Source organism: Schistosoma mansoni, chromosome W (genome assembly GCF_000237925.1).
Source record: "Schistosoma mansoni strain Puerto Rico chromosome W, complete genome".
In the NCBI taxonomy this organism is placed as follows: domain Eukaryota; kingdom Metazoa; phylum Platyhelminthes; class Trematoda; order Strigeidida; family Schistosomatidae; genus Schistosoma; species Schistosoma mansoni.
Window position 1 is genome coordinate 53,125,636 of NC_031502.1, and position 14,577 is coordinate 53,140,212.

At 40.6% G+C, this 14,577-nt stretch overlaps 2 protein-coding genes across 2 annotated transcripts in view; both read left to right on the plus strand.

Annotated features, from left to right (window-relative positions):
• The window catches only part of Smp_157920 (suppressor of actin (sac)-related), a gene marked incomplete at both ends in the record, with an annotated part of 44,562 nt that extends 36,824 nt beyond the window's left edge, over nt 1-7,738 (plus strand). The window contains 2 exons of the mRNA XM_018790138.1: nt 6,473-6,591; nt 7,637-7,738. Coding sequence (XP_018655511.1) covers nt 6,473-6,591; nt 7,637-7,738 — 221 coding nt within the window. The remainder of the gene's footprint in view (nt 1-6,472; nt 6,592-7,636) is intronic.
• Nucleotides 7,739-11,455: 3,717 nt separating this feature from the next.
• Smp_204010 (uncharacterized protein) lies at nt 11,456-12,004 on the plus strand (the record flags this gene model as incomplete). The annotated part of the gene is made up of 1 exon (XM_018790139.1): nt 11,456-12,004. One exon carries the CDS (start codon nt 11,456-11,458, stop codon nt 12,002-12,004), a length of 549 nt encoding a protein of 182 aa, XP_018655512.1.
• Between the last annotated feature and the right edge of the window lie 2,573 nt (nt 12,005-14,577).

A 14,577-nucleotide genomic window follows, 5' to 3' on the forward strand; every position in this document is an offset into this window, starting at 1 on the left:
GGTGTTGGTTGACAGTTGTTTTGAGTTCCAGATGTTCTTCAGTTGCAGATATACTGCTCCTGCTCTGCCGATCCTCGCCCTCACATCTGCATCTGATCCACCGTGTTCATCAATGATGCTGCCCAGATACGTAAAGGTTTCCACATTCTCCAAAGCTTCTTCGTCAAGTGTAATTTGATTGGTGCATGTTGTATTGTATCGGAGAGTCTTGCTTTTCCCTTTGTTTATATTGAGGCCTACTGCTGCTGAGGCTGCTGCTACACTGGTCGTTTCTCCTGCATTTATTGTTGCGTTTGTGATAGAAGAGCCAGATCATCCGCGAAGTCTAGATCGTCCAGCTGCATCCTGCCTGTCCACTGTATCCCGTGCATTCCTCCAGATGTTGACGTCTTCATGATCCAATCGATCACCAGGAGAAAGAGAAAGGGTAAGAGTAAGCAACCTTGCCTAACACCGGTCTTTACCTCGAATTGTTGCGATTTGGTTTGTACACGATCTATCCTTACGAAATCCAGCTTGTTGATCTCGAAGTTGGGCGTCCACGGAATCCTTCATCCTGTTTAACAATACTCTGTTGAAGACTTTTCCTGGTATTGAGAGGAGAGTGATGCCCCTGTAGTTGTCGCACTTGCTGAGATCGCCTTTCTTTGGTATCTTGATCAGAAGTCCTTCTTTCCAGTCTGTTGGTACTTGTTCTTCGTCCCAAATCTTACTGAAGAGAATGTGGAGTATCTTTGCGGTTGTTGCTACATCTGCTTTCAGTTCCTCTGCCGGGATGTTGTCTGGTCCCGCTGCTTTGCCGCTCTTGACTTGTCTAATGGCCATGCTGATCTCCTCAATTGTTGGTGGGCCAACATCGATTGGGAGGTCTGTGGGTGCTGCTTCGATGTTGGGTGGGTTCAGTGGAGCTGGTCGATTCAAGATTTCTTTGAAGTGTTCTACCCACCTGTTTCGTTGTTCTTCAATGTCGGTGATTACTTTGCCTTCCTTGCTTTTCACTGGTCTTTCTGGCTTACGGTAATTTCCAGCAAGTTTCTTTGTTGTATCATACAGTTGTCTCATGTTTCCCTCTCTTGCAGCCTTTTCCGCTGTCATTGCTAAATCTTCCACATATTTACGTTTGTCGGTTCTGATGCTTCTCTTCACTTGCTTGTTTGCCTCTGTGTATTCGGCTTGTGCCTTGGCTTTTTCTGCTCTTGTTCGGCTGATATTGATTGCTTCCTTCTTGTTCCTCCTTTCTTCAATTTTATCCAGTGTACCAACAGTGATCCATTCCTTGTGATGGTGCTTCTTTTGGCCCAGAACCTCCTAACATGTTGAAACGATTGCCTCTTTGATACCTTTCCAGTTGCTCTCCATGGTAGTTCCCTCTCCATTGAGTAGATCATGAAAGGCCTGGAACCTGTTGCTGAGGGCTATGTTGAATTTGTTGAGTTTGTCAGCATCTCGAAGAAAGGCCGTGTTAAACTTTTATGATGTTGTCCGCGTCGTTGTCCAGTGCTTCTTGAGTTTTAGTTTCATCTTGGCCGCCCCCAAATGCCTTGGTACGGCCGAGAGTGGGGAGAGCCCACTCTCTTTCTCGAAATACTCTCACATGGCCAGCGAATATATAGCCTCTGACAGGGAAGTCCTACTCACTGCCTTCTCGTGGCATTACTGTTGTTTACGAAAGTGAGAGGACGAAAAGCGAATGTCCGGCGCTTTAACCGGGTTGGTGGACACGGAGGGTCCACCTAGGGGAGTTGGAAAACCCTGATTCCAAACCAATGGTGCACATGCACTCCAGTATCCTGATGGAACGAATGGCGAATGAACCTTCTGCTGGTCACCGGCTACCATGGGACTGCATCTCCTTACGATGCTCCACTGCCTTGTGGGTCAGACTTTTAGGTCAAAGGCTCGGGGTGTGGCCCCCTAAGAAAACCACCTGCTTCGGTTTGGGCACCCGGGCAGTATCACAGCCCACACACAAATGAATGAAATGATGAACTCTACTAACGATTCTATTCCTGCTCATATTATAAGCAAGACAATTTACATTATTATTATTATTATTATTATTATTATTATTATTTACCATATCGCTAATTCACCCCCTTTTATCCCCAATTTGTGTAACCTTACTCTTCAACTTATGCAGCAGCTCGCTCTTGGTGGAAAATCTGTCCTATCTAAACGATCTCCAGTCACTGTCTGGTTGAAAGTGAATGCTTCCACCGATAATGAATACTGAGGCAGTCTTTCTGAAACCACGTACGCCGTTCAAGCTGGCTTCCTTCAACGTTCGCACACTAATGCAGATTGGACAACAGATAGGGCTGGCTATGTCTTTGGAAGGTCTTAATGTTGATGTTTGTTGTCTATCCGAGACCCGTATTCAAGACTCTAGTGAAGTACTACAAATCCGTTCTCCATCTGTCGCCTCGAAAAGCTTGTTTCACGTGCGCTTATCCGGGGACTCTGTGGCATCTTCGTCTGGTCTTGCAGGCGTTGGTGTTGCACTAAGCGCTAGGGCTGAGGCAGCACTAATCGATTGGATCCCCATTAACAGTCGGTTATGTGCTGTTAGATTAGAAAGTTCCATCAAAATGAGAAGAAACCGGCGTGAGAAACGGTTTCTTTTCGTCATCTCCGCCTATGCCCCGACAGATTGCAGCCCGGATGCAATCAAGGATGAGTTTTACCACCAGTTAACAGTTCTTCTCCAGAAAGCGCGTTCGACAGATATTGTAGTATTAGCCGGAGACTTGAATGCTCAGGTCGGGCGTCTAGGCACAGAAGAGAGTCGTTTAGGTGGCCGATGGGGACTTGTTGGTCGCAGGACAGATAACGGGGACCGTTTGCTGCAACTGTGCACAGACCACAACCTGTTTCTGGCCAGCACTAACTTCCGGCACAGTCATCGCCGGTGTGCCACCTGGCGTCCTCCCTCTGCATCCCAAGCCTGGACTCAGATTGATCACATCGCGATCAGCTACCGCTGGCGTGGTTGTGTACAAGACTGCCGCTCCTTTTGGAGTACCTATCTGGAGTCTGATCATGCCCTGGTCTGCGCCAATCTCACCTTACTTTTCAGTGGCCGAAGGATTGACCACCACCAACGGATCGATGTTAGTAAACTGGCTGCAACATCTGTTGCAAGTAAGTATCGAGCGGAGCTAGCCTCTAGGCTAGCTACCATCCCACCGAAAAGTATAGATGAGCATTGGTTGCATCTTCACGACGCCATGAAAATGGCGAGTAAGGCCGCTTGCTGCTTCGCGAAACGTCCCGCTTACAAGCACTGGGTTTCTTCTGGCTCCTTACAACTGATGGAAGCCCGTCGGTCTACTCCGGGTGACCGTGAGTTTGACCACAAACGAAGGCTGTTACGTAATGAAATCGGGCAAAGCTTGCGTAAGGACCGGGAAGCCTGGTGGTCGGAGCGTGCTAATGAGATGGAAGCAGCAGCTGCATCTGGTAACTGCCGGAAGCTCTTCCAACTCATCCGAGCCACTGGCAGCAAGAAGTCTGGTGTGAGTGAAACAATCTACGAGGATGATGGGATGCCAATCACTAACATCTCTCGACGTCTTGGACGATGGGCGGAATTTTTCGAAGGGCAGTTCAACTGGCCTGCTGCTCCGGCAGCATCAACCAGTTTGTCCTGCCCCCCATGGCCGGTGACGACTGATCCACCAAACGAGGCGGAAGTCCGCAAGGAACTCCAACTCTTGAAGCGCTACAAATCACCTGGCCCAGATGACTTACCTCCAGCTCTTTTTAAAGATGGTGGTGACTTTCTGGCTAAGGAACTGACTGTGTTGTTTGCAAAGGTTTGGGAGCAAGAAAGTGTTCCAACATCATGGAATGAGTCAATAGTCGTCCCTATCTTTAAAAAGGGTTCACGTTGTTCCTGTAACAACTATCGGGGGATAAGTCTACTTCTGATTGCGTCCAAACTATTGGCTTCTGTCATTCTTCGTAGGTTGTTTAAAACCCGAGAACGATTGACTCGCGAGGAGCAGGCTGGTTTTCGTTCTGGTCGAGGATGCATTGATCACATCTTCACCCTCCGCCAAATGTTAGAACACCGTCATACTTATCGCAGGCCAACAATCGTAGTGTTTCTTGATATCAGGGCTGCCTTCGATTCGTTGGACAGGACTGTTCTCTGGGATTGTCTATTGAAGAAGGGTGTGCCTGAGAAGTTCATTAACATCTTAAAGGCCTTGTATACGAACACCTCAGGCAGAGTGAGGGCATACAACCACCTTTCTCCCTTGTTTCATTCGAGCAGTGGGGTTAGGCAAGGTTGCCCGATCTCACCATTCCTCTTCAACTTTGCCATCGATGACATCCTGGAAACAGCTCTGATGGATGTAAGTAATGGCGGTGTGGATATGTTGCCTGGAGAACGACTTCTCGACCTCGAGTATGCGGATGATATTGTCTTACTGTGCGATAATGCCCAAGGCATACAATCCGCACTTAACCAGTTGGCAATCAGTGTCCGCAGGTACGGCATGTGCTTTGCACCCTCCAAGTGCAAAGTACTCCTACAAGACTGGCAGGATTCTCATCCTGCACTCGCCCTGGATGGTGAGCAGATTGAAGTAGTTGAGAAGTTCGTGAATCTAGGTAGCTATATAAGTGCTGGTGGTGGCGTCAGTGATGAGATTGATGCACGTATAATGAAAGCCAGAGCGGCTTATGCCAATCTGGGTCATCTTTGGCGCCTTCATGATGTTAGTCTGGCTGTAAAAGGTCGGATTTACAAAGCGTCGGTGAGAGCAGTTTTGCTCTATGCTTGTGAAACCTGGCCTCTCCGAGTTGAGGATGTTAGACGTCTTTCTGTGTTCGATCATCGTTGTCTCCGAAGGATTGCTGACATTCAGTGACAACACCATGTTAGTAATGCAGAGGTTCGGCATCGTGTGTTCGGGTGCCGAGACGATAATTCAATTGGTGTCACCATCTTGAAACACCGACTTCGGTGGCTTGGACATGTTTTACGAATGTCGTCCCAGAGACTTCCACGTCGTGCATTATTTGCCGACTCTGGGACTGGTTGGAAAAAGCGGAGAGGAGGTCAGTGTATGACATGGTGTTGTGGCATGAAAGAGAGCTGCAAAGGGCTAGCTTCTGTTGGTCCTTCACGACTCCCTGGCTGGGGTCCGAGAGATGGTGCAACACAGTGGCTAGAGACGTTATCGGATATGGCTCAGAATAGAAGCCAGTGGCGATCCTGCTGCAACCTTCTTTTACTTTCTACATAAAGAGTGGTTCTAACTTTCTTAACTGAAAGAGTCTTCTGGTTGTACATTTTAGTCCGCGTTATCTTTTCATCCTTTCTCTTCCTACTTTCATTATTTTGTGTGGCGCATATGTATCTGGTGCCCTTTTGTACCAATATATATATGTTTAAATAAATAAATAAATAATAAATCATCTTGGCGACCAGCAAATGATGATCGGATGCTATATCAGCTCCTCTCCTAGTTCTCACATCCTCCATCATCCTCCTGAACTTTTTGTTGATGCAGATATGGTCGATTTGATTCTGTGTAGTGTGATCCGGTGAAATCCAAGTGGCTTTGTGTATGTTTTTGTGTGGGAATATGGTGCCACATATGACCAGTTTATTGAAGGCACATAGGTTTGCAAATCTCTCACCATTTTCGTTCCTTTCTCCCAGTCCATGTTGTCCCATGACGTCTTCGTATCCAGTGTTGTCCTTTCCAACCTTGGCATTAAAATCTCACATCAGAATGGTCAGGTCCTTGTTTGGGCACTTCTCGAAGATCGACTGCAGCCTATCGTGGAATTGGTCTTTAGTGTCTTCATCGTAGTCGTTGGTCGGCGCATAGCATTGGATGACGTTCATTGTAATGCCCTCTCTCTTTGTTTTGAAGGAGGCTTTGATGATCCTTGGTCCATGAGATTCCCATCCAATAAGTGCATTTTGTGCTTTTCTGGACAGCATCAATGCAACTCCTTGTGTATGTGGGGCTTTGTCTTCTTCATGACCGGAGTATAACAGACGTTCCCTTGAAGATAGTCGTTGTTGTCCAACCTGTGTCCAATGTGTTTCACTGATTCCAAGCACCTCCAGGTTGTGTTTCCTCATTTCTGCAGCAATTTGGAAGACTCTTCCGGTTTCCCACATTGTCCGGACATTCCATGTACCTATAAAAATTGTCGCTCCGCCTGTAGCTCCTCCGGAGGTTACTGCCGGTCCCAAGCCCCGGGTAAAGGAGGAGGGTTGGGCATGGGGTTAGCGACCCCATCCCGTAGAAAACCAACTCGCTTAAAAAACGCTAACCAGAAAAAAATTACTCACTAGTGAGCATATGATTATTATCAGGAGTTTTTGTGGAGATTTTAGTAATTTTATAGTTGAAATCATAAGTCAATTAAAACCATTAAAAATGAGTAACTAACTATGTGCAATTCATCTCCAGTCTTTTTTTTTCAATTGTATTACATACAGATTATCTTCGTACAGATTTTACTAAACACTCAATGCAAACTGATAATTATTATATAAATAACACTTTATCATCGTCGTCTTTATTGCCCATAGATAAAACTTCACTTGATATTTATAATGTAAGTTGTTGCTGTTCTTTCAGTCATTCACATTTATTCTGTTAAGTTGTAACTTGTTACTTGTTATATTTGGTCTTTGGTTTAGTGTTCTCCACATCCCCTGATTCATATCTTGTTGTATAAGAAAATTACAGTGATTTTGATGTTTTACTCGAGTGATTATCTTTGTTTTATGGTACATTCGTTTTTTGTCAGTTAACAAGACGTAAAGAGAAAAAAATAATAGAAATGGAGCAAACATGTATCATATATAGTGATCAGTACCATATGTATCTTAACACGTTGTTTTTAAGTAGTCGACAAGACGTTAGTTAGTTATACTAGTATGTGATTTTATGTCGATGAATATTATATAACTCACTATTACTGTTATTGCAAACATTTTATTGTGATCTGAAATTATAGTGTTCACTAAGACCAGATCTTACGACTCAATTGGTTGTGTTATTCAACTGTTTTGTTCTTTTCCGAATCATCTGTATCGTTAATAGGTATTAATATAGAGCATTTTCCATAGTCACAACTTCGTATTGGTATAGTGAAAATGTTTGTTAGCTATTTAGTTGACTTTGTTTTAATTTATAGATTTCTTTGAATTTCATTGAAGCCATGAACCGATTCAAGATAGACCACCATTGAGAACCTAGAAGCACTGGGTGGCTGTACCGTCATAGTACGGGAATCCAGATTACTGCTCATCCACGACCCCTCACGCTTAACCTGTAAACCACTGAGGCTCTATTCAACAGTAATAATATTTAACCTCAAGCAATCCATGATATTGCGCAACCATATCACATTGTCTTCGGCGTGTAACTGCCCCATACCCGAAACGGATTATTTCCATGAGTCATGGATTCTCACTAGAACTCCAGTAATTCCCTCTCAAAGTTGATCACTAGTTACCACATGATAATTTTCAGTGTGGGTTTAAAGATTTCTTTTAACCACCAGTGTCAGAGAAAGATATTTAATCATATCAGTTAACAGTTAGTTATCATATCATCCCTTAATTCTTTTTATGTTATTCTCTTTTACTTTTTAGAATTATGTTCAAATGAATAATATTGGCTTGTGTAATATATCCAAAAACAGTATGAATATCTATAAGGCAACAGCGTATTTGACATCACAGTTATTATACTGACACAGAAGTAAAAGGCTGATATTTTTCAATCCAACTTATTTTATTCTCTTACAGTATCAATATTTAGAATGGTCACTACCGGTTCTAATTTTTCCTCCAAATGTATATAATCAAATAGTGTTTTATTTTCATACCTAACTTATTATTCACTTACTCATAACCATACATTACGTGTTGATTTGACTTTGTTTTTTTCTCCTACTCTTACCATCAATACTACTGATAATAAAGCTCACTCAGTGATATGTTATTAATTTCTATTGTGAGATGTAGTCACAATTACTTTAATAAATTACTTGAAGATCTCGAGTTAGACGTCTGAAGACCATCATAATGATGGAAATGTATTCATTCTTAATCTCTCTCTTTTTGAAAATCTTGAGTTTAATGCAATAATGTGCCTTACTTAATATTCATTCCCCTTATTTTGTTTCTTTTTGAGTTGATTTTGTTTTATTTAGTCTTCTAAAATAGTTGTCGTGACAATTATTTCTACTTCTTTCAATTTCCATTTTTGTTAATCGACTTTCAATTGTACCTAACGTGTAGAATGGGACTACTTGAACCAGTAGATATTTGTATCTAATCTTCTATTGTTTATAACTAACTGATTGGTTTTTTTTAAAATGATAATGATTTATTTTAAAGTAAATTAAGAAAATTAAAATGATTTTATGCATAATATAACAATTTGTACTCCTGTACAAATATTTCCATTTACACTTTTTACCATGTTTTCAATGATTTTTCTTTCTGTGAGTTCTAATGATGCTTACAATATCGGTGAAAAAAAATCATCATTTGAGACTAGTAAACAGTTTTTATTTGATAGTAGTTGTAATCAGTAGTGTAAGACCTTCAAAAAGAACTGTAATGATACGATTTTTGTAATTTATTAAATTAGTCTATAGGGATGTATTGACTGAAAATTATTATTGTTTTTAAGTTGTACAGTGAGATCAAATTATGGATTAAATAAATTCCCTTAGTATTGTATTGCCTCGAGGCAATACTTACAGTATGCGCATATGCCAATAAGAGACTGACCAGTTGCAGTCCTAAACATCAATGGGAAGATTCAGACAAACAATGCTAAGCGGATTTAAACTTCACCCCATTGCACAAGCAAGTGGCTATCAGGACTCAGTAGCTGAGTGGATAACGTGATGGCGTTTGAAGCGGAAGGTACTGGGTTCGAGTCACAGAGTGAACATCAACCCTGAGATGCAGGTACATCCAGCTGACGAGTCCCAAATAGGACGAAACGCGCGTCCTGGATTCCACTGCTAGCCACTATCCATCTTTGCTTACAATGCTTGTGAATTAAGGCTATATCGAGGCAATATGCACATATGCCCATTAAAAACTGACCAGTTGCAGTCCTAAACATCAATGGGAAGATTCAAACAAACAATACTAAATGAATTTATGCTATCTTCTTAATTAACATATTTTAACTTTTCATAAAGTCGCATGACTGATAAACATATGATAGTACTTATTATATAGGAAGTATCAGACATCGTTAAAATGTTGAAAAGTGTCTTTCCCTTAATCGATGCAATTGTCATGGTCATCAAGTTATCGCAAAATAAATATCAAGAAACAAGGTATTCACCTTTCACTGGATATGCCAAATTATTTAAAAATTTGATTTACACGCAAAAATGTGCAATATAAATCTTGATAAAATGAAATCTTCGAATTCCTATTTCAAAAGGTCAATTATATATATATATATAATTCTCTTTGATAGATATATAGCTGTAAGTAACAGATGAAAAACCGCAAAATATGGTGATTTCACATCATTCTGCCTTAGTTGTTGTTGTACAGAAGATAGAAGTCCCTGGATTTTCACTATCTTGGAAGTGGAAATAGCACATGGAATCCACAGCCTAATAGTATGTAATTTCATCACTTTTTGATTTAAAACAAATCAATGTAACAATGGAAACCTCAACATCTGGGGTAAAGCACGGAATACAAGGGACAGCTCGGAATCAGTTACAAGATTTGAACTTCACAGATGATCTAAACCTTCTATCCCATACACACCAACAAATGCAGGTCAAGACAACCAGTGTAGTGGCAGCGTCTGTGTCAGTAGGCCTCAACATACACAAGGGAAAAAGCAGCATCCTCATGTACAACACGGACAACACCAACCCATTCACAATTGATGGAGGAACTCTGGAAGAAGTGGAAATTTTCACGCACTTATCTGGGCATTATTATCGATGAACAAGGAGGATCCGATGCTGACATAAAAACAAGAATTGGAAAAGCAACGACAGCGTTCCTACAGTTAGGGACTCAAAACAACTGTCTGTCAACCAATATCAAAGTCACACTCTTCAATACGAACGTCAAGATAGTTCTACTGTACGAAGCTGAAACGTGGAGAACTAACACAACCATCATCAAAAAGATACAAGTATTTATAAACAATTGTCTACGCAAAATACTCATCACTCACTCGCCGGATAATATCAGCAACAGCCTACTGTGGCAGAGAACAAACCAACATCCAGCTGAGGAGGAAAGTAAGAAAAGATGTTAGAAGTGGATAGGACATATATTGAGGAAATCAAACTGCATCACGAGGCAAGCCCTAAAATGGAATCCTGAAGAGAAACGGAAAAGTGGAAGACCGAAGAACATACGACGTCGGAAATCGGAAGCAGACATTAAAAGGATGAATAGCAACTGGAAAGGATTGCCCAGGACAGGGTTGGATGGAGAATGCTGGTGGACGGCCTCCGCTCCTTCATCAGGGGTAAGAGACGTAAGTAAGTAAGTAGTTAGTGTAACAGTGCAGGTATAAGCCCAAAACATATATATCATAGAATGTGTTTAATATGTTAATTATAATTACGGTGTACTTACTAACCATTTATCAACTGCAGAAATGGAGAAAAATATTCTTGAGAAAAAGAATGAACAAAACTCTTTTATGTCCAAATCAGAATCTTTCAAATTCAACAAAGATTATTACGTTGAAATTATAACAAAATTAATCAGTCCAATAAATTGTGTGGTAACTAAAATTTGTAATATACGTAGGTGAACAAATCACAAATAGAAAATGTTATGTCTTGTAGGTTGAACGCTTTATTCGGATCCTAGCTATTCGGATAACCCCAGGCTAGCACTACTCAGCGACTTGAAAGACCAGAGAGAAGACACGAGTATCAGAGAAGCACTTTACTACAAGGTTCAATTATGTACAGAAAAACAGGGGTTTTATAGTAATTAAAAGACCTTGAGATCCCATAGTAACAGTATGTTAACAGCCAATCAGGACCTTGTTATTTTAGTAGCATAGCTTCTAACTAATCGCTGATTGGTTGGGCTCTTTATGAGCCTCTCTGGAGGCTCTGATAGAGTTTATTGTAAGCCAACCTAACACCTCCCTTTTTTGAAGATTCGAAGATTAGATTCTGATTTTAAAAAAATTATCTGTAGGTTGAAATTCTCCAACATTTCCTCCCCCACGAAATAATGTTGGATCTTCATATCTCCAATTTACAATTAATATGACTTTATTTAGAACACATTTCTCGTATTGAATGCAGAATCCACTAGAAATGAATAGATGATGATGAACGATATTTGATTTTAGGTCATCGGAATTTGGCTTTTCTGAAACATCTCCATCAAATTCATTAAGATTTTCACTGGAGGATATTTGATAGCTAGGGGAATCATCATCTAATGAAATTGCCGGTGTTTTTTGGATTTATTATTATTATTATTTGCATAAAAAAAATGGCTTTAACTTCCGATCAATTTCAGTTGCTAATCCAGCGACAAGAGCAGCGCTTTAGAAAGAGTCAATTGGATTTCATTGACAAATTACACGCGAAGCTGCTGAATCACCCATGCTTTGGGGGTGAAACGGAAGTTGACGCATTAATTTCAAAATTGCGTACAGAGCTGGAAAACGATTACAGAACTAATGAATATGCCGGCGAAAGCCTCAATGAATCCATACAAAGCAATAATTTAAGCGCAGCAGTTATACATGATCAGCCCAGTAACCCAGTACTACCTGTTTCAGAGACATGCCCTGTACACGGTCCAAGTCTTATTAACCCTGAAACAAAACGTGCGAGCAATGAATCGTCCAGTTCACAGAGAGACAATATCTTATTAAGCGCCATTAAAATTGCTGCAGTACCCGCCCATGAAGAAACGGAAAACAAATCGAGCAGTGTATTGAATACAGAGGCGCCAAATGAAATTAATCATGATACGTTATAACAATTGGCGACGGGGATTCTGGAAAAAAAATACAGCAGCCGCTGACGTCATTTCGGAATTAAATAATCCATAATAGAAAAATTCATATATCGAGTAACACTAATAGTTTTATGTACCAGATACCCACAAACCAATTATATAAAATGAACATCAGATGGGTAAATTAGCTATCAAGCTAATGATAATGAACTCAAAATCCATCTACTGCTTTATAATCGTTTACAGTAAACTTTGAAATAAATGACCGAAAATTGGAAATTTATACACGCTTCTAACTTTTGATGATAACAATAGGCAGGTAGATCTATTCAGCTGATGAGTCTCAAATAATGAGAGGCGCGTAACCTCTACTTCAATGCTACGCATAGTCCAATCATTATTGGTATCGAGAGTTGTAACTAAGCTGCCTTTGTTAGTATGTGTGAATCCTGGGAGGGTCACCATGGTTTAGCATTCAATCACAAATATTCAGTACATTTACTGATGAGATTCGAATTGTTAGAAAATAGGTTTATCGAAAAAGATATTCCTTTTTCATTTGAATATGTCTTAACATGATGAAAATTTTGTTCAAAATACCCAAAACAAACTATTTAAGTATACGGTAAAGCAACAAGAATTTTGAGTGATATTAGCGCACTGCTGAGGAGTCCCACAATGGGACGAAACGGCCGTCCAGTGCTTTCAGGTTTTCCATGGTGGTCTAGCTTCAATTAACTCATGATCTCAACTAAATAAAATGATATTAGATAGTTAAAAAATCATTACATCCGGATTCACTTGATTTTAATACAGTCAAGTTGGAAAAGAAAAGTTTTTGTCAATCATTATGACAACATTCGATATCTTGATATTATACACCTTTTGAACTAAGTGATTTGATGGAGATTTATGTTGAAAATTATTTTCAATGGTCAATATTAGCCGGAAAGCAACAAACAATTCTAGTATAACCTTTAGTTTCTCTGGTTTCAATACAGCCTTAATTTGAAAATTTATTTTTTTATTTAAACACATACATACTGGTACAAGGAAGCACCAGATACATATGCGCCTCACAAATCTCACTTGATTTGTGTGAGGGCTGTGATACTGCTCACGTGTCCAAACTGAAGCAGGTGGTTCTCTTAGGGGACCACACTCGGAGCCATTGACCTAAAGATCTGATCCACAAGACAGTGGAGCATCGTGAGGAGATGCAGTCCCATGGTAGACGGTGAACAACCATTGATTCATACGCCATTTGTTCCCTCAGGATACTGGAGCCCATGTGCACCATTGGTTTGGAATCGGGGTTTTCCAACTCCCCTAGGTGAACTCTCCGTGTCCACCAACCCGGTTAAAGCGCCAGGCATTCGCTTTTTGTCCTCTCAATTTCGTAAACAACGGTGATGCCACGAGAAGGCAGTGAGTAGGATTTCCTTGACAGGCTATATACGTTTGGCCACGTGGGAGCATTTGGAGAGGGAGAGTGGACTCTCTCCACTCTCGGCCGTACCAGGGCATTCGGGGGCAAATTTGTAGGTGGGTACTGCTGAAGTGGTTTGATTTAAAAGTGAAAAACCTGTCTGTTGTATCTTGCTTTTCAATTTTATTTAATTGTTTGGAATGCTATGTTTTTTGGCATCAATACATTTAATTTTCAACTTATCTGTTCACGTGATTTTCATATTTCCCTGATTGACAGCTTTCGTTTGATTTATAAACTATTGTCACAATTTATTCTGTTTCCAAATTACTTTAGTTTAATTGTATGCTGCACTTTAAACGCCCCATTTCAGTAGAGATTGTATTTCCAAAAAATTGGTGCTTTGTGGTCAGTTTATTGAAATACCTAATCATGTGAATTTTGAGTCAAAGATATAGAGGGATCTGTAAGTTAGTACAGTTATTACCCTCTTATCTCATTGAGTCTTGAGAAGGAAGTTCTGCGCAGCAAATCAGCATGTGGGTACTAAGTTATTCATTTGAGTCGTTGAGAAGTCTGTTTCTACGTGGACCAATAAGTTGGAACAGAACACATGTATGACAGCCGAAATTCCACATCATGTAGGATATTCCATCAAGAACTTTAAAAATCTGAGAGCCAGTGTGCAAACCACGAGCACTATGCAGTTACTAATGTAAATTACTTTCATATAATCATATCGGCAAAATTTAAATCACATATAATAAACATCAATACTACAATTTTTATAATTAAGGTCATTCAAATTATATAAGCTAACTAACACTATTATCATTGTCAGTATGGATTTGTAGAGATTATTAAGCTTTTGATTGAGATCATGGATCAATTGATGTTAGACCTCCATTAAAAACTTGGGAGCACTGGACGACCGTTTCGTCCTATTATGGGACTCCTCATGAATTAGTTGAGGTTAGACTTTAACACCGTTGGATGCCAGTTCAAAGGTCTAGAGTTTAAGCGTTTGCACGCGAGACCGAAGGTCCTGGGTTCGCATCCCGTGAGCGGGATCGTGGATGCGCACTTCTTAGTCCCATAATAGGGCTAAACGGCCATCCAGTGCTTCCAGGTTTTCAATCGTGGTCTAACATCAATCGATTCATGA